The sequence below is a fragment of the Podarcis melisellensis genome (genome assembly GCF_964234715.1).
Source record: "Podarcis melisellensis genome assembly, chromosome: 17".
In the NCBI taxonomy this organism is placed as follows: Eukaryota; Metazoa; Chordata; class Lepidosauria; order Squamata; family Lacertidae; genus Podarcis; species Podarcis melisellensis.
This window is the reverse complement of record NC_138534.1, coordinates 15,536,942-15,555,713: the sequence shown is the minus strand read 5'-3', so window position 1 is coordinate 15,555,713 and position 18,772 is coordinate 15,536,942. Positions and strand designations below refer to the sequence as shown.

The 18,772-nt window shown below is 44.8% G+C and overlaps 1 protein-coding gene across 2 annotated transcripts in view; it reads left to right on the top strand.

Moving 5' to 3' along the window:
- Positions 1 to 5,270: 5,270 nt before the first annotated feature.
- Positions 5,271 to 18,772, top strand: part of SH3GL2 (SH3 domain containing GRB2 like 2, endophilin A1) — an 88,769-nt gene continuing 75,267 nt past the window's right edge. The window contains exon 1 of one of the 2 annotated variants that reach the window (XM_081894649.1): positions 5,271 to 5,511. Coding sequence is in view for 1 of the 2 variants with exons in the window: in XM_081894648.1 (XP_081750774.1) it covers positions 5,467 to 5,511 (45 nt within the window). In the remaining variant the exon portion in view is untranslated. The remainder of the gene's footprint in view (positions 5,512 to 18,772) is intronic. The other variant, XM_081894648.1, reaches the window with a different exon arrangement.

Below are 18,772 nucleotides of genomic sequence, written 5' to 3'. Positions count from 1 at the left end.
TAGCCCCACGTAGAACGCATGGCAGTAGTCCAAGCTGGAGATAACCAGAGCATGCACCACTCTGGCAAGACAGTCCGCGGGCAGGTAGGGTCTCATCCTGCGTACCAGGTGGAGCTGGTAGACTGCCGCCTTGGATACTGAATGGACCTGTGCCTCCATGGACAGCTGCGAGTCCAAAATGACTCCCAGGCTGCATACCTGGTCCTTCAGGGGCACAATGACCCCATTCAGGACCTGGGAGTCCTCCACACCTGCCCGCCTCCTGTCCTCCCAAAACAGTACTTCTGTCTTTTCAGGATTCAACCTCAATCTGTTAGCAAGAATGCAAGAAGGACATCATAAAGCCAAGCCTTTCTCCTGCTGTCTCCCAGCATGTGGTCCTCACAGGTACGTTCCCTCCGATCATGGGGGATAGAGTTTACTGTCCTGGATGTTGTGTATGCAAATCTCAGGCTAAGCCGGGGAAAAGCTGATAAAAAAGAGCAGGGCATTGGAGTAATCTTCTTCTACCAGGTAACCACAGCCACCTGTCGCTTTGCAAAGGCATCCTGATCAAATCAGAATATAGAGCTCAGAGTTTACAAGTACGTGATACTGCTCATTTTAGAAATTAGCAACAGAGGTGCCATCTGCAGTGCTCGAGAGCAGGGGCTGAGTAATGAAGCAGCATGGAAACGACAAGGAGTTTATATAGAGGATGCTTTAGGGAAGGGACGATGCAGGAGCTGTGAGAAATAAGGAGCAAAAAACGCAAGCAGGAAATGAGTGGGGAATGGTGTGGAGCTATGGGGAAGATGGTGTTCCATGGCCATGTTTGGGTACCTCTCCATAGTTTAGGGTACCTCTCCATGTGTGTTTGCACACACATCCCTCTCTGTCCTCCATGCAGGCAAGCAGAGGGCATTATCAGAGCTCAAAAATGCCTTGCGCCCAGGCAAAGACAAGAAGGATGCAAAGCAGGGCGAGATACCCTGTCCCTGATTTAGGCAGCTGCAGTGGCTGTCAGAAATGCATCCCTGCTGCGTTGCCCTTTTCTACCTTGGAAGTCTCCGAGACTGGAGAGGAGGGACAATGTGCCAAGGAAGAACTGCACAGATTTTGTCAAGCACAAACTCTGCTTACCTCTGCAGTGTCCCAGCCTCCTGGGAATTGAAGGCTTGAAAGTATTAACACCTGCTCATCCCAGTGGCTTGGCACCTGTTGCTACTAGACATGCAAATGAAGGCGAAACGGTCCTCTGCTGGTTACATGGGAAGATAACGCAAGAGAATTTGCACTGAGCTGTATGCGACGACGGCCGCAAGAGTTTTAATAGCACAAGGATGGAAGACTGAAGAAACCCCAACTAAAGAATCATGGCAAGAAAAAATGATGGACTATGCAGAACTGGCAAAACTGACATACAAGCTAAGGGACAAAGATAACTGTGACTTTAAAGATGAATGGGAACCCTTTACAAAGTATTTGAAGACGCAACAAAATGAACTGGACTCCTTGGCTGGTTTTGAATAAACATTCACAAACTTTTAATTGATAATAATCAGTTAAATAGTTTGAGGATCTATACAACTGTGTAACATGCAGAAAACAGCATTTTTAGAGAAATCAAAGACTGGAACTGAGAGAAGTCGGGAGGTGGAGGTGGGTGGGTTATGTGGGGGGAGGGAGGAAAAATGGGGGGGGGAATAAGGATGATAAATTTCTGGATAATATGTTTTGTTTTAATCTTGAATAAAAAGTTATTAAAAAAGAGAGAGAGAGAATTTGCACTGAGCAAAGCAAGTAACCATTCAACTTATATCCAGGTCACACAATAATTTCCACTGTCATGGGAGTAATTTATTGGGTGAGCAATGACTTCACATGTTGGCTATGGGACTTTCACTTACCGTGGCTTGAAGGTCACATCGTTCATGGCTGGAGACAACTCTTTCTGTGTTAGCTACAGAATATTAGACATTTGTGTTCGGCGTTCATCATAATCATAGAATTCACACCTCAGCGACGATGATGTTGTGGAGCGGCATGCTGGGCACCCACAGTCAGGTCTCCAAGTTGGCACCCCTGTCTGGGAGTAAAGCTGATTGACTTCAGAGGGGATTACATTTATCGGGTTTTGCTGTCATTTGCTAGCTTTGCGCAAGTGTTGTTTCAAGGCTGCTGGAGTATTGATGATTCCTGTTTACTCTCAAAACCAGATGCAAGTGGTTCAACATATATCGGCTGAAACAAGAGCACACTCCTATCATTTCGAATTATATTTTTTATTAGCCTCCACAAAGAGAGCCCATTTCGACTGTTCAACTGTCAGCAACTCACTATGACTGAAGATTAAAGCTATAAATATATACAGAACCATGAACTACTTCGTTTTTTTGGAAGGTGAATCCTTCAGAGGCTTTGCTTGTATAAATGGATTTTGTGTGTCTCTGTTCAGAGCATTGTTATTTATTTCTGTGCAGTATTATCTTGTGGGGAGGGGAATGAAAATTCAGTGTTAAAGTTTACTTGACTTTACTGCACTCAATAAAATAACTCCAGAGAAACCCATATATTTTTATTTCTGAAACGAACCTTCCCTGTTTGTTGCATATCAACTATTCTTTATAGCTGAAAGAAACCCCTTTGTGAAAGAAGATAACTAATAAATGTCCTCGTCATAGAAAAAGATTCAGTCCTCTCTGTATGCATGCCCAGATCCTGTGTTAATTCAATATGTTACTACAAGGCTTCAACACAAACAACAGCCCCAAAATATATCTTACCCCTAAGACCCACAAAACCCAGCAAGAGTTACTTCATAGTAAAATTTTGCATTATACAAAATGTGCAAAGGATCGTGACTTCTCTATCTTTGCGGTCATTTCACAATTTATTCCAAGGATAAGATAAAAGGTGCCTAACTTTTGTAAAGTTCTTGTTCTCTTTTAATGGCAATGGTGCCCACCTGAGAGGTGTCGGAACTGAGTTCCAGCAAGTTCCGGCTGGGGGGGGGGGGGAGGAAAGCCCTGAGCATAATTGATTTAATTGACGCAGAAATTGAAGATGTATGTGTATTAATGAAAGTTTAAAATGGAAAATGGTTAAATGTGTATTAGTAACATTGGGGTTTTCCCCTAGTAGTTTTTTTTAAGGGGCTCTAAGCTCCTAAATGGGTTAATGGTTACCCACTGATTCTGTTACTCTAAACTGTTGTAACTTTACGTCAGGTGACAAAGGTGGTTGTTGTTTAGTAGTGTCCGACTCTTCATGACCCCATGGACCAGAGCACGCCAGGCACTCCTGTCTTCCACTGCCTCCCGCAGTTTGGTCAAACTCATGCTGGTAGCTTCAAGAACACTGTCCAACCATCTCGTCCTCCGTCATCCCTTTCTCCTTGTGCCCTCCATCTTTCCCAACATCAGGGTCTTTCCCGTGAGTCTTCTCTTCTCATGAGGTGGCCAAAGTATTGGCGCCTCAGCTTCAGGATCTGTCCTTCCAGTAAGCACTCAGGGCTGATTTCCTTCAGAATGGATAGGTTTGATCTTCTTGCAGTCCATGGGACTCTGAAGAGTCTCCTCCAGCACCAGAATTCAAAAGCATCAATTCTTCAGCCATCAGCCTCCTTTATGGTCCAGCTCCCACTTCCATACATCACTACTGAGAAAACCATACCTTTAACTATACGGACCTTTGTCGGCAATGTGATGTTTCTGCTTTTTCAGATGCTGTCTAGGTTTGTCATTGCTTTTCTCCCAAGAAGCAGGCGTCTTTTAATTTCATGACTACTGTCACCATCTGCAGTGATCATGGAGCCCAAGAAAGTGAAATCTCTCACTGCCTCCATTTCTTCCCCTTCTATTTGCCAGGAGGTGATGTGCCCAATGGCCATGATCTTCGTTTTTTTGATGTTGAGCTTCAGACCATATTTTGCACTCTCCTCTTTCACCCTCATTAAAAGGTTCTTTAATTCCTCCTCACTTTCTGCCATCAAGGTTGTGTCATCTGCATATCTGAGGTTGTTGACAAAGTTGCAAATTTGCCATCTTGGAAGGGTAGTGGCTAATACAACAAAGGATGTGATAAAGGCCCTCCAAAAACAGTTGCATAGCTTTAGGTAGGGTAGACTTAGGCAAGCTGGAATGCTGGAGAGCGAGTTATCTTTTATTTCTAGGATGCTGAGCCTGTGCTGGGCAGCACAAGACATTGTATGGATATTTTGGACGTATCTTTGATGCTTATGTTTGTTTATAAAGAATTCTGCCAGTAAAATTTTGAATAATATTTTTATGGGCCTGGGCAGTGATTTATTCCAAAAGGAGTCTGTTCTTATGCTTCAGTCACTTCAAACTGCACAATATTAATATCTGCAATCATTGCATCCCAAGGTGGGTTTCTCTTGAGCAGAGGTGAACCTGTGTCTTATGCACCTCAATGTTAGCAGGTAAGTTGGATGCAGTATATCCAAGCGAAAACACACATGGTCAGACCCTCCAAGCGCCCCTATTTTCCAGGTACAATCCCAGATTTACAGATGTCATCCCAGTTTCTAATTTGATTCCACAATGTTCCTGCTCTTCCATAGTACGTCCCAATTTTCACTGGAGAAATGTTGGGAGGGTATGCAGTAATTCAACCCCTGAGATAAGGAGATAAGTAACTATACAACCTTTAGGTCAAGACATCTGAAGGGAATGTATAGGGAAGTTTTTAAAGGGTTTGTTATGTTGTTATATATGTTGGAAGCTGCTCAGAGTGGCTGAGGCAACACAGTCAGGTGGGCAAGGTATAAATAATAAAATTATTGTTATTATCATTTTTATTATTATTATGGAATAGGACATCCCTATTTTCATCAGAGAAATGTTGGAGGGTATGCTGTCACACATGCAACAAGCAAGGGGGAGGAGGACTGGAGGTCTCTCATATTAAGTGGAGCCATTCATGAAGAAGCTGACATGTTTTATTATGTCTGTATATATGTTGGAACCTGCAAGACTGGCTGGGCCAATCCAGTTAGATGGGTGGGGTACAAATAATAAAATTGTTGTTGTTTTGTTGTTGCCATTGTTATGGAATAGGACATCCCTATTTTCACTGGCGAAATGGTATACAGCGTGGGGCTACGAGGCTCGTTGTCATCGGTGACCGGGGCTTAATTCGGAGCAAGCGGGCGCAGGCCAGGAGCGTCCACACGCTGGAGAGAACCGGAGCGCGCCGCTCCCTTCTCGAGAGAGCGCAAGGCGGAGAGGGAAGCGCAGAGCTTTCCCTTTAAGAGGCCGGCTTGCCTCCATTTGACGTCAGGCTGTTTCTGCACCATCGCCGGCACCCGCGAGCCCCCATTCGGGCAGGAGGGGCGAGAGAGGCAGCGAGCGCGGCCGGCCAGGGAGGGAGAAGGAAGCGAAGCCCAGCTCCCCCGGGAAGCGTCCCGCAGCCCCTCCGGCTCGTCCTCAGCATCCTCCCGCGGAAAGCGCGTCTCCTGCAGCCATGTCTGTGGCCGGTTTGAAGAAGCAGTTCCACAAAGCCACTCAGGTGAGGGGGCCGGGGGGGGGCGCGCGGAGGAGGCCGAGGAGCCCCGGGCAAGGAGGGAGGCGCGCGGGGGCGGCGGAAAGCGCGGGTCTAACCCTCCGAGTTAGGAACCTCTGGGCGCGCGCGGGAGGGAGCGAGGCGCGGCGGAGGCCTCCAGGGGGCGCTGCGTTGGGGAGGGGGCGCAGGGCAATCGGGAGGACCGGGGGCAGCTGGGAAGCCAACCGGAGAGGGTGGGGGGCAGGGGGCGAAACTAGGCTTTATTTCACCCAGGTTAAAGACCCAGTTTGGCACCCTTCCCAAAGCGCATTTACGTGCGCACACACACACGGGCTGGGAGCCTCTCTGGCGCCCCTCCGGAGGCTTAACCCGGGGCAAAAAAGAGCGAGGAGGGGAGAGGGTGGGGTGGGGGAACACATCCGAGATCGACGAGGCTCCCAGCTTGGCCCTATGCCATTTCCAGGTCTTCCCAATTAAGTGGCGTTTTTGCACTAAATAGCGCACCTGCTCTGTGTGACTGCAGCAGAAGCTGGAAAGGGTCCCGGCGGAGGGGCGCTTGGCCGGACCAGGTCTGGCCAATGCAGGGGGCGCGATGGGTACCGCATTGTGCTTTCCAGGGAGACGGGGGAGCAGACACCCGGTTCTCTCCCCCCCCCGCTTTATTTCTGTGCCCGGCCTCGTTCCGTGCTGGGCGCCCACAACTGGCTCGCCGCAGACGCGGGATCTTGCGCTCCTCTCTCCTCCCGCCCTCCATCTCCGCGCTTCCCCCGCATTGGAGCAGCTCAGCCGCTGCAGAGCCCGGCGAGGATTTGTGGCTGCTTTTATCCGCCGCGCTGCTCCTGCTGCTGCTCCTGCAGCCTTTCTGGGACGCGGCTGGGAGCGGGGGGGAAGGAGGGGGCACCGGGCGCGGGAGGCTGGCGGAGCTTGCAACGTGTAAGCGGCTGCTGGTGAGGAGGAGGACTGGCCAGTTGTACTATTTCCATACCCTTCCAGTGGACTATCCGGCCGGGACTCGGATTATGTAAAAATCCTCCTCCAGTGACCTTGCAGTGATGTAGTTACTGAGCTTTGATTCCCCCACCCCCGATGCTCCATCACACGGTGTCCCTAACCGTGCGCGGATCCCCTCCCCTCCCTCCGCGCCTTTCCCCGTCTCATCAACGGAAAACCATCCTTTCCTTCCATCGGGTTTTCGACTTCATGAATGGAAGTAGATCTATATTAAACTTTAATCTTTAAAATCCCAATGAATGAGGTGTTTGGGGGTTTTTCGTGTGGGGTATTTTGACGCTCGAGTTGGATATTGCCAAACTGGTTTGTTTTGGTATTTTGTTGGTTAAATCTGTTTGGTGGTAAAGAGCCTTGCCACCACGGCCACCCCTTCATTATAGGAGGGGAAGTTCCTTAAAAATATAATCTAGTGTTTCCGTCTGTCAGGCTGCAGTGTTTTTTTTTCAGTTTAATCTTGTGTTGTGACCAGTGGCAATGCGCTTGTGTGAGTAACTGATTTGGAGAGTGAAGTCTGATGGTTTAATGGCCTCATGCTGTATTTCTGTAACCAAGGATTAGATTCTGATTCAGTTCAATTCACGCTGGTGCAAACCTGGGACAGGAAGGGGAATCGAATCCCCAATATATGTCGGGTCACAGAAAACCTTCTGTCTTCCTTTTTTGAAGGCCACGTGTTATATAATGCCGCCTATGAAGTATCTTCAAGATAACGTCAAGCTGTTTAAAAATATCACCCTAGTGAATCTCCTCTGCAGAATGCAGTGCAGCATCAGACCTTTCGGACCAGCTCTAGCACGTTGTCTTATCCTCTAGAAAATGCAGAACTTCCAGAATTAGTAATTCACGATGGAGCAGTTCTACTTGCACATGCCTTCATTCTGATTCCTCCATCATCATTTACTTTAAATTACTTTAATGGCCAAAGTGAGCAATGCAAATACTTTATTAGAGGGAAGCAACACTGTGTTGCAACCGTTCTTCAGTAATTATTATTATTATTATTATTATTATTATTTATTTATACCCCGCCCATTTGTCTGGGTTTCCCCAGCCACTCTGGGCGGCCTCCAACAGAATATTAAAAACACGATCAAACATTCCAACATAAGATTAAAAACACATTAAAACATCAGTCATTAAAAACTTCCCCATGTAGGGCTGCCTTCAGATGTCTTCTAAAAGCCAGATAGTTGTTTATTTCCTTGACATCTGGTGGGAGGGCGTTCCACAGGGTGGGTGCCACCACCGAGAAGGCCCTCTGCCTGGTTCCCTGTAACCTCACTTCTCACAGGGAGGGAACCACCAGAAAGCTCTTGGAGCTGGACCTCAGTGTCCGGGCTAAGTAATGAGGGTGGAGACGCTCCTTCAGGTATACTGGACCGAGTAGCTTTGATATGAACATGACATGGCTTATCATCACTATGTCATGGAATCAGTGGGCTTCAGATGTTGCCTTCATCGTCTCAATATTTTAGTTTCTTTCTGTCAGTCTTCGGTCCCATTGAGAATATGGTTGAATCTATTTGGGAGAGTAGCATATAAATGTTGGCATTCTTTTGCTAGTCAGGAACATTTAGGGTTAGAGTAAAATGATCTGGAGAAGATTATCCTATAACCAGCAATAAGAAATTTGAATTTTGTTAGTATTAACAGGAGTGGCAAAAATCTTCAACTAAGCAGGATTTAAAAATGAGATATATTAGAAAGATGGCCCAACAATATGCACAACAGAATAAGTCCCATTGAATTTGATTATTAAATAGATTTGGCAGACAGAGGATGACACTTTAGCTGATGTTGCATTTTAAACGCTGGTTTTGATCAATATTTTCAGCATTCTGACTCCCCTTGTAAAAGGTGGCAAAAAATCCTGTGACTGGTTAAACACCCCCCAACTATATTCTTATAGGGTTACACTTCTGAAACTTTCGTGCTGGTTAAATAAAGTAGGTAGAAATTAAAACTGCATGTGTCATAATTTTAAGGCCTATTTCTGAGCAATAAACTGTGAAATATAGTTCCGAAGGCGAATCACATTTGATATAACTCCTTTTAAAATTTCAGTTTTTAATATTGTGTTGTTGTTATTGGTGTTGTTGTTTTAAAAAAGACTGAATAAGCAGGTAAAACTCAGTGCAGCAGAAATCTCAAAAACCGCTGCCGAAAACTGAATTAGACTTTCTGTTATTAATTGTAGTTTTCTCAGAGATTTGCATTTAAATTAGTTTGGTCTCCATGAATTGTGTATGGCTGGAGTTAAGGAAATGAAGTTCGTGCCTCCTTGTCCTCTGCTCACCTTTTTAACCTATTCTGCCTTCCAGTTAGCGTAATACCTACAATTACTTAACACCTGCAAATCCCTTTTAGCCTCCTACTGCTCACGGTAAAAATAGGCTGTGCACTCTTTCACATTCCATGTGAATTTTTATTTTATTTTATTAAACCTCTTGAGTCCTTTTCCAACATGGCACCTGTTTCTGGTTTAGCCTTGTGTGTACCTCTGCAAGTTGCTGCTCACTTATTGCACTTTTAGGTGTACATTTAAAGATTGGAATAGTATATTCAAAAATGGAGTGTTTGAGAAAAGAAGTTGGGAGGGGAGGCAAGTGAGGAATCGCAGGGAAGGCTGATAAATAATTGGAATCGCTTTCCCTCCCCAGTAGCATTAGCACAAGATAGTTCAGTTGGTTAGAGTGTGGTGCTGATAACACCAAGGTTGCAGGTTCAATCCCCGTATGGGGCAGCTGCATATTCCTTCATTGCAGGGGGTTGGAGTAGATGTTCATCTGGGTCCTTCCATCTCTATGCTTCTAAGTACAGTGGTACCTTGGGTTACATACACCTCAGGTTACATACACTTCAGGTTACAGACTCTGCTAACCCACAAATAGTGCTTCAGGTTAAGAACTTTGCTTCAGGATGAGAACAGAAATTGTGCTCCGGCAGTGCGGCAGCAGCAGGAGGCCCCATTAGCTAAAGTGGTGCTTCAGGTTAAGAACAGTTTCAGGTTAAGAATGGACCTCCAGAATGAATTAAGTACTTAACCCGAGGTACCACTGTATAGGGTAGGTTAGTGACTCAGGGCCCTGAATCCCAGCAGCCTGGCACTATTGCCTTATAGCTCTAGTTCCTGTGGTTTAGAGCTAGATGAACAAAAATCTACTCAGTGTTCCCAAAATCTGTGTTGCTCAGTCTGGAGACAGTGTCTCTCTCTCTCTCTCTTTCTCTCTCTCTCTCTCTCTCTCTCTCTCTCTCTCTCTCTCTCTCTCTCACACACACACACACACACACACACACACACACACAAAAATATTCTGGGAAGAACTGGAGATGGGTTTTGTGCTAGCTGTGAATTCCAATATTTGTTAAGCTGTTGGATGCTCTGACCTCTTCTTAAAACAAGGATAGGGGACCTCTCCAGATGTTGAACTCCACCTTCCATTAATCACAGCAAATATGGCCAGTGGTTGGGGATAGTGGAGTTCATCAATGTTTGAAGGGCCACAAACTTCCCACTTTTGCCTTAGATGAAAGAGTTGAGTGTGTGCAATCAGGACTGGAGGAAATGTTTTTCTTCCAACCTTAGTAAATCACCCCCAGGGCTCTTTCAACAGTAAATGGGTTGGGTCTCCTAAAAGCAGATAGCATTCTGACTGTGGATGGGAGAAATTAGGGTCCAATTCTCCCTCTCCCCTGACTCACTTCCCAGATGCTATCATAATCAGCTTAGGCTCTATTTGGCAGGTTTCCCCATCATCATCTTCTACCCTGGCACCATCACTACTTATGTTTAGGTACCAGGCAAAAACATTTTGCTTGCACCAGGCCTTTGGCCCTTAATTATCTGTAGCCTCATTCAGAGGGTGGAATGTGCCTTTTTACAAATATGAATGTGTTTTTAGGTTTTACTCCATTTTAGTTTTATGCTGGTTTTAATATATGTGTTTGGTTTTGTAAGTAGCTTTGAGTTTCATTTTGCATAAAACTAATAAATTCAATTAATAATACTAATTGACATTTAACTGTTGAGTATTCTTTATCTCTTTGAGGGCTAACAACCTCCACGGTCTAGCTACTGGGTGTATGGGCATGAATTCGTAAGAATCTATTGAAGCCAAATTGCATAGTTTTGTGAGCCTGCTTCAATTTATTCTTTGTATTTATTTATTTTTTGCGTAGTAGTGCAAGCAAGCCATAGACTACTTCAGGTCAATCATGGGCAATTGTGTAGAGAGGCTTAAAATATCCCCACTGGGAACCCTCCTAATAGCATCCCTGCTGAGTAAAACTGAACGGGCATAAACCAATTTGGCAAGTGTGGAAGTTTACAATTGGGAAGAAATAGGCATTTGAGCTTTAAAAGGCTTCCAAGTAAGTGCTGCTCTGGAATGGCTTCTCTCTTCCTATGGTGATCGCTGGAGAAAATGGATCACTTCTGAAAAGAAATCCATGGGGCTAGAAGGCACTCCATAGACCAAGTCCAACCTCTTGTACAGGATTGATCACCTTTTCATCCTAGTAGACTGTATCGTGTAATCCAGACTATATGGTATATTACAAGTAGAGCAAGTAATGGGACGCATGGCATGTCCAAGTGAGCCTGCAAAATGCCTGGTTCCAGGTGTTTTCAAGCAATTGGTTTGGCTTATAAGTTGCACCTGGAGAAGGATGGAGGAACTTTCAGAGCTTCAGCTAGGCTGACCAGCTGCAACATATCTTCTTGCCCTCCACAAATGATCAGGGAGTCCATTATAAAATAAAAATGGCAAAGAGACTTGCAGCAGGGTAAAGACCTGAACCTTTGTCAGCAGCTTTCATGGAGTGTCAGTCACTTGATGCATCTAGAGTAGACTGTAGCCTACAGAAGCTTCTTCCATAATAAAATGGTTAGTCTTTATGGTGCTGCAATATTTGTTAATGTTTGTGCTGCAACAAGCTGACATGGCTGCGTCCCTGGGGATCCCTAAAAAGCAAAACCCAAGCACCCACCTCTGTCCAACCCAACTTCCAGCCTCTTCGAGAGGTGGTTTGGCAAATGCACACAAATGTGGCCTGACGAGTCTTCTGTTCTTTTGACCGGGCTAGTCCATGTCATGGGCTAGGAGTCAGCTTTGCCTGCTGAACAGCAGCTTGAAGGAGGGAGAGGGCAGAGTGACTCCACCTGTGGTTGGTCAGCCTCCACAGAGGAGAAGGCTCTGATGAGAGCCAGCTGGTTCTGGTCTTCTTAAACAGAACTCTCAGCAGCAGTTAGATGCTGGAAATAACACCTGCAGTTCCTGGCCCTACCTTGCTGCTTCCATGGCACTGAGATGACCTGGATTCCCTGACTTCTGGACTGTCTGACTTCATATGTGGATTCTGCTCTCAGGCAAGGGTTCCTCAGAGACTCCTAGCCCCTGCTTGCTTGACGAAGGGACCTGGATGGGGCTACGGCAATAAGATATTGCCAGAGCAGTAAACGATGCCCTACCCAGTCCAGTCAAGGACATTTTGGCACTTAAGGCAGGAAACCAAGCACACCTTCCTCCTTCCTAGCAGTAAAAATACAATAATAATAATAAATGGCTGGTTAGCTATTTAATTTGCTGCCCTTTCACGACGCCTTCAGTTTCCCGCCTGAGGCAGCCCTCTCATTCTGTCTAGGGTCACTCTTTGGGGCAGAAAGCAAACAGTCTTCAACACTGCGATTCTAGGCATGTTTCTCCAGAAGCAAATACAGTGGCACCTCAGGTTAAGTACTTAATTCGTTCCAGAGGTCCGTTCTTAACCTCAAACTGTTCTTAATCTGAAGCACCACTTTAGCTAATGGGGCCACCTGCTGCTGCTGCGGCACTGGAGCATGATTTCTGTTCTTATCCTGAAGCAAAGTTCTTAACCTGAGGTAATATTTCTGGGTTAGCGGAGTCTATGTAACCTGAAGCGTATGTGACCTGAGGTACCACTGTACTGCTGAGTTATCTCCCCACAACTCAAGCTGGAACATCATTTTTTACTAGATTGCATTGTGTTTTCAATGCTTCCTGGCCCAGAAAGCACTGAACCGAAGGGCTCAAAAAGCTACAAGTCCCACGAACCCCAGGAGGAAATAACACTCTGGGATTATGTCTTTCATCTATGTTTTGGTAACCTCTAGGTTAGATTACTGCAACGCTTTATATGTGGGGCTGCCTCTGAAGATGGTTCATAGACTTCAGCTGGTGCATTATTTTATTTTATAATGTAATAATTTGATTTGAAGTTAATTTGTGAAACTTTGGAAAAGTTAATTGAAAATTAAGAAAGGAAGAAACTACACCTGGTGCGCTTCATGGGAGACTTTGGTGGCCAGTAACCACATATTTGTAAACTGAAGCAACCCTAATAAGTATTTGTTTGCAGTAATTGCTGAAAGATAATTGTGCTGGTTTTCTTTAATGCTACATGAACCAAAATAGGAGTGAGATGTCAGGGAAGGTAATTGTGGAAATACAGTTATTTGGCTGGAGAGAAGTGAGTTAAATTTAGTATTTTGATCAGTTTAAAATGTTACAAAAAGGCCATTAAGCCTAGGGGGAAATACGTCTCAATATTATTGCATTGATAATTAGTTTCCCCTGGCATACATCTAAAAGTCAGCACACAAAGAGGGGCTTTCTTGCAAAAGCTTTGCTAGAGGAGGAGGAGTCTGGACCTGGTGACACCAACCTAATGAGAGCTGGAGGGTTGGGCTCCATGTCAGAAGCTAATATAGCACCAGCCAAATTAGCTGATGCATAATTTCCTCTGGAGATAAAATTCACCTAATTAATGTGTTTCTGACAATGCAAGTAAATGGAATTCTGCACAGTGATTTCTTCCTATACCAACCTGAGAAGCCTAGCAGACTAATACTATAAATGTGCTTTGGTGAGCCACCCAGCAGGGAGGCAGGAGCTTGGTGCTTTCGCCCAATAACTCATTGGAGAAACTGATTTCCTTATGGGGTGAGCTGGGGCCAACTTGGCCTCATCACTAAAACTGGTATGGAGCCAATGGCCAGAGACCTCTCTTTGTCTGTCTCTTTCTCTCTTTTCGTGTGGCCTTATAGTGTACTCTTTCGAGAAACCCCTGCTTAGTGTCTCCTAACTTGGAAGTTGGGATATGATGGGACTTTGGCAGCAACCTCTCTTTGCAGCATGGCTGAGAGTAGCATTTGCCAATATCCTGCTGAAGGCTTTGTGTCTAAGCCAGCCTATTCAAGCTAATACTTTTTGGATATTTTAGCCCCCAGCCCCAACCAGCTTGTGCTTTTTGGGACAGATGGGAGTTGTAGCTCAAAATATCTATAAGGCTGCCCCAAACCTCCTCAGATGAACCGTTTCCATGTTAGTGTCCATCAGCTTTTGCATAATCCTCTTGTCTTGGAGAAACTTACTGTGTGTGTATCATTTATTATCACACGTACTGTGGTTACTTAACCTTTCTCCTGCTTGCTCCGTCCCAGAGTTAAACTCTGAATGTGAAGCCAATTCCCCTTTCCATCTTGGGAAAGACAAGTGTCTCAGAAACCTAGCCAACTTCGTGAAATTGTACAGGTTTGAGGGTGTTATGAACCACATTATGTTGTACAAAGCAAATGGAAAGCATGGCAGGATCTTGCAGAGTTCTGTGCAGTAAGGAGCACATTGATTGTGTCAATGGCTGACCTTAATTTTTTTATAGTTCTTGGTTACCAAACTGACCCTGCTAACCAGCCTCAATATAAGCTCCTTGTTTGCTCTTCCCCCACAGCTGCTGTATTGACTGCAATATTTACCATGGGGGGGGGGGGATAATTGGTTCACATCAAAGGGCTGCCATCTCAGCATTCACACCAACCTAAAACTCCATGCTGTTATTTGCCACAGCAAAGCAGTGGGGCGTAACAGCTGGTGGGAAGTGACTGGGATAGACTACCAATTTTATTTTAATTGCCTCATATTATTTTTTCCTCAGAAATGATTGTTTTGTTTTTTAAAAAATATATCTTTATTAATTTAAAATAAATACATTTATGAGAAAACAGATGTAGATACAAGTAAACATACAATCAAACAAACAAATAACTAACAGAAAAATCAAACAAACCACCACACTATAAGATATAAGAAGATTAATATAATTATCATCATATATACTCCTGATACTGAACACAATTATGAAACTTATAGAGAAGAAATTTAAAACTGACTTCCAATTAATCTCACTGTACTTTGTCTATGCATTACTTTATACTGCACAGTTACATATGTCTTATATACTTTCTTCTTACCTCCCTATGAACTTAAATTTATACAATACAGGATCAATCAAATTCTGCCAAGAAATGATTGTTGTGAGGAAAGATGATCTCTGTAAGCCAATGGCTCTGCCATGCTTTCGATCTACGGTTGCGCTTTTAAGGTTTCGTGCAGGTATTATTGGGTTTCCATCTGGCCTCGATTCCAGGACAAAGTAATTCCAATGGAATTGGTCTCAAATATAGAATAAATGTATAATTCTTGCTTTTGGACCTTGTTGCTTATGTGTACCTCTTAGTGGGAATCCTCCATAATTCCCCTTGTCTGAGATCACATAGGCAGATATCCATCAGGGGAAGCGCTGAAGGGATTTCCCCCCTAAACTGTGAACCTCTATGTTAATTGTCATTATTTGCCCAGGCTCTCATCATAGAAGGATTACCTGCGGGTGGCACTGTGGTCTAAACCACTCAGCCTCTTGGGCTTGCCGATCAGAAGGTCGGTGGTTTGAATCCCTGTGATGGAGTGAGCTCCCATTGCTCAGTCCCAGCTCCTGCCAACCTAGCAGTTTGAAAGCCACCAATGCAAGTAGATAAATAGGTACCACTGCAGCAGGAAGGTAAACGGCGTTTCCGTACGCTCTGGTTTCTGTCACAGTGTCCCATTGTGCCAGAAGCGGTTTCATCCTGCTGGCCACATGACCCGGAAAGCTGTCTGTCAACAAACGCTGGCTCCCTCAACCTGAAAGTGAGACGAGCCCAACAACTTCATAGTTGCCTTTGACTGGACTTAACCATCCAGGGATCCTTTACTTTTACCTTTTTTGTTTCATCAATGCTGATGCTTTGTGTAAACTATGCCTGGAACTATGTAAAATTTACTAATCCCCAGGAATGTCACAGCTTGACCTGCCTGAGCCACTGTGATGTATTTCTTACTGTAAAGGGGATGTTCTTCCTCTTCATGCCAAAATGCTAACCCTCAAAAAGAGGTGTCTCTTTGTTCTGGGTCTCTCACTTCCTTGCAAGGGAACTCTGTTGCAACAGAAAAATAAAGATCTTCCTTGCTTTCCACTGGTTCCATCCATTCTTCTCTGACTGATCATGGACTTAGGGGACTCAGAGTCCCTTGGGGAGTTGGGCAGCAAAAGCCAACCCCAAATTTTCTACAACAGCATAATATGTCCTGACAAAGAACATTCATTCTGTCCTCTCTCTCTCTCTCTCATTCGTTCATTCATTCAGTATCCTATGTTGCTTCAGGTTTAATGATGACCAAATGGAATTGACAAAGTGAATTGCTAATCTGAACCTATTTTGGGCCTATAGCCCTCCCACTCAAAAACCGTAAGCTTCTGTTCTGCACACTTCACAAAATTTACTCACCTTGGCAATCAATATAATGAAACAAATTACTCTGCTGGATTTGCACGGAACTATTGTGAAGCCAGCTGCCTGCTCTGTGCCAGGTAAATATTTATGGGGAACCTTTTACAAGCTAAGATCCAAATGTAGTGTGCCTTGAATTGACAGACAATAAAAGAGAAGCTATGTATATAGTCCAGAAGAAAGTTCTAATTAAAAGCTTCCACTGCCAATAAAGAATTACGCTCATAATGAGGTAGCTCACAGTGCAACCCTATGCCTATTTAATTTAAGAAGCACATTCTGCTGTATTCACTAGAGCTTACTCTTAGGTAAGTGTGCATAGGATTGCAGTTTCAGGCCTGGAAATGGTTTCTCACCTGGCGTCCTGTGACAAACAAGACTGACCTCTCGGGTACTATTGTACATTGGAAAACCGTTGCTCCTCGGCTTGTGTGCATTAGATGTGCCAAAATTAACTAATACAGTGACTTGCTAGTTAATGATCCTTCTGTGGATTAGTTATTTTCCTGGATGATGATGATTGCAATCCTTTCTGATTTAAAATTTGATCTGGTTTGGGGATTGCAAGTGCCTTAGTTGTCCTGGTTGATTACTTTTGCCTAGAAGTAGGAAAGGAAAGTGAAGCCTTTTTAGTTCTCTTGGAACACTCAGTAGCTTTTGATAACGTTGATCCTGGGATGCTTCCAGGGCTCTTAGCTGGGTGCAGTTATGAGTAACTGTTTTGCAGTGGCTACAGTTCCGCCTAGGGGGTAGATCTCATGAAGTCATCCTGGGTTGCTCTGTGAGATCCCAAAGCACAAAGAAATGTCAGACACTCATACTCACTCACCTCGGTGCTCTGTTGGTCAAGCATTCTTATTAGAAACAGTTAATTGATATTCAGAGGAGAGTCACTTTGTTTCTTGTCTGGACTTCCTCTAGAGCCAGTGTGGGGCATCTCTGACCCTCCAGATATTGCTGAACTACAACTCGGAAAGCATAGCCAATGATTATGAGAGTTGTTGTTCAGCAATACATAGAGGGTCAAAGGTTCCCACACCTGATTTAGAGACATGGTTGATTTAAAATTAAAAGTGATTGTGTGTTCAGTATTTTTAAAAAGACGAGATTTTTTAAAAATGGCTAGTTGGGGCAGAGGGGAGAGACAGAATTCTGTAAGTAAGGCATACATAATGACCAGACACCTTCATCTGCCTCACCTGCAATAAAACATATCTCTCCCGTACCAGTCTCTGCTGCCACACTAGGTGCTGTAATTCTCCAATGGTTTGGCTTAACCCCCGAAGGTGTACTCTCCCATTGTCTCTCAAGACAGACAGATGCCAACACACATTCTGTAACTACCTGTTTCATTCCACACTGACCCTTTGGGTATCGCTAGGTTCACACAGGTGCTTTCCATAGATTCTCATCCATTCACTGTTTACATATAATAATGTTAATCTTCCTGCTTACAGTAATTGAACAGAACAATGATGTAATGCCAATAAGTTGGTAGGGAATTTCCTGTGTCATTGTTTAGTCTGTAATGATTGTTTAGTTGTGCTCTTTGCCCAGGACTCAGTCATTGGCTGCAACACCTATCTAAGCAAATCAGACAGCTAAGCCAAGTTCTGCTGTTAACTCCCCGCCCCCCAAGAAAAATCTCAAAGGGGGAAATTATAGAAAGACTGTGTCATTTTGTTCTATGTAACATATCAAAGAAGGACGCAGGTGGCGCTGTGGGCTAAAGCCTCAGCGCCTAGGACTTGCCGATCGAAAGGTCGGCAGTTCGAATCCCTGCGTTGGGGTGCGCTCCCGCTGCTCGGTCCCAGCGCCTGCCAACCTAGCAGTTCGAAAGCACCTCCGGGTGCAAGTAGATAAATAGGGACCGCTTACCAGCGGGAAGGTAAACGGCGTTTCCGTGTGCGGCTCTGGCTTGCCAGAGCAGCGATGTCACGCTGGCCACGTGACCCGGAAGTGTCTCCAGACAGCGCTGGCCCCTGGCCTCTTGAGTGAGATGGGCGCACAACCCCAGAGTCTGGCAAGACTGGCCCGTACGGGCAGGGGTACCTTTACCTTTACCTTAACATATCAAAGTAGATTTCCATTTTTATGGACACCCGAAGGGCCTCATAGCCACAGCTGGTGCATCTTCCTAACAAGCTAATCACAGTCTCTGTAATCTGTTTTGTCATGTGTTGTATCAGTTTATCTGTAGGTGTCCCAAACAACACAAGCATGTTCCTGGAAGTGGGATATTTGCAATCTCAGCTCCTGTATTTGCATCTTCCCACACCCACTCTTACCTGCCCGCGAAAATGAGGGGCAGTTTTCTCTTATTTCATTGCGCTGTTGGCAGAAATCCAACTCTGTCATCACTGTGTATAACTGCTGAGTGTGAAGTTGTCTTTTGGGTTATCCATGAAACTTTTTAGCCTGAGCTGACATTCCACGTGTACACGTGTGTGTGTTGATCATGCCAGCTAGGCAACTTTGAGGCACCCAACTTCCATGTTGACTGTACAATAGATAATGCATATAGACCATCATTGCATGACCCCCCCCCATTTTGTGTGTGTGTGTGTGTATATATATATATTAAAGGTAAAGGGACCCTGACCATTAGGCCCAGTCGCGGACGACTCTGGG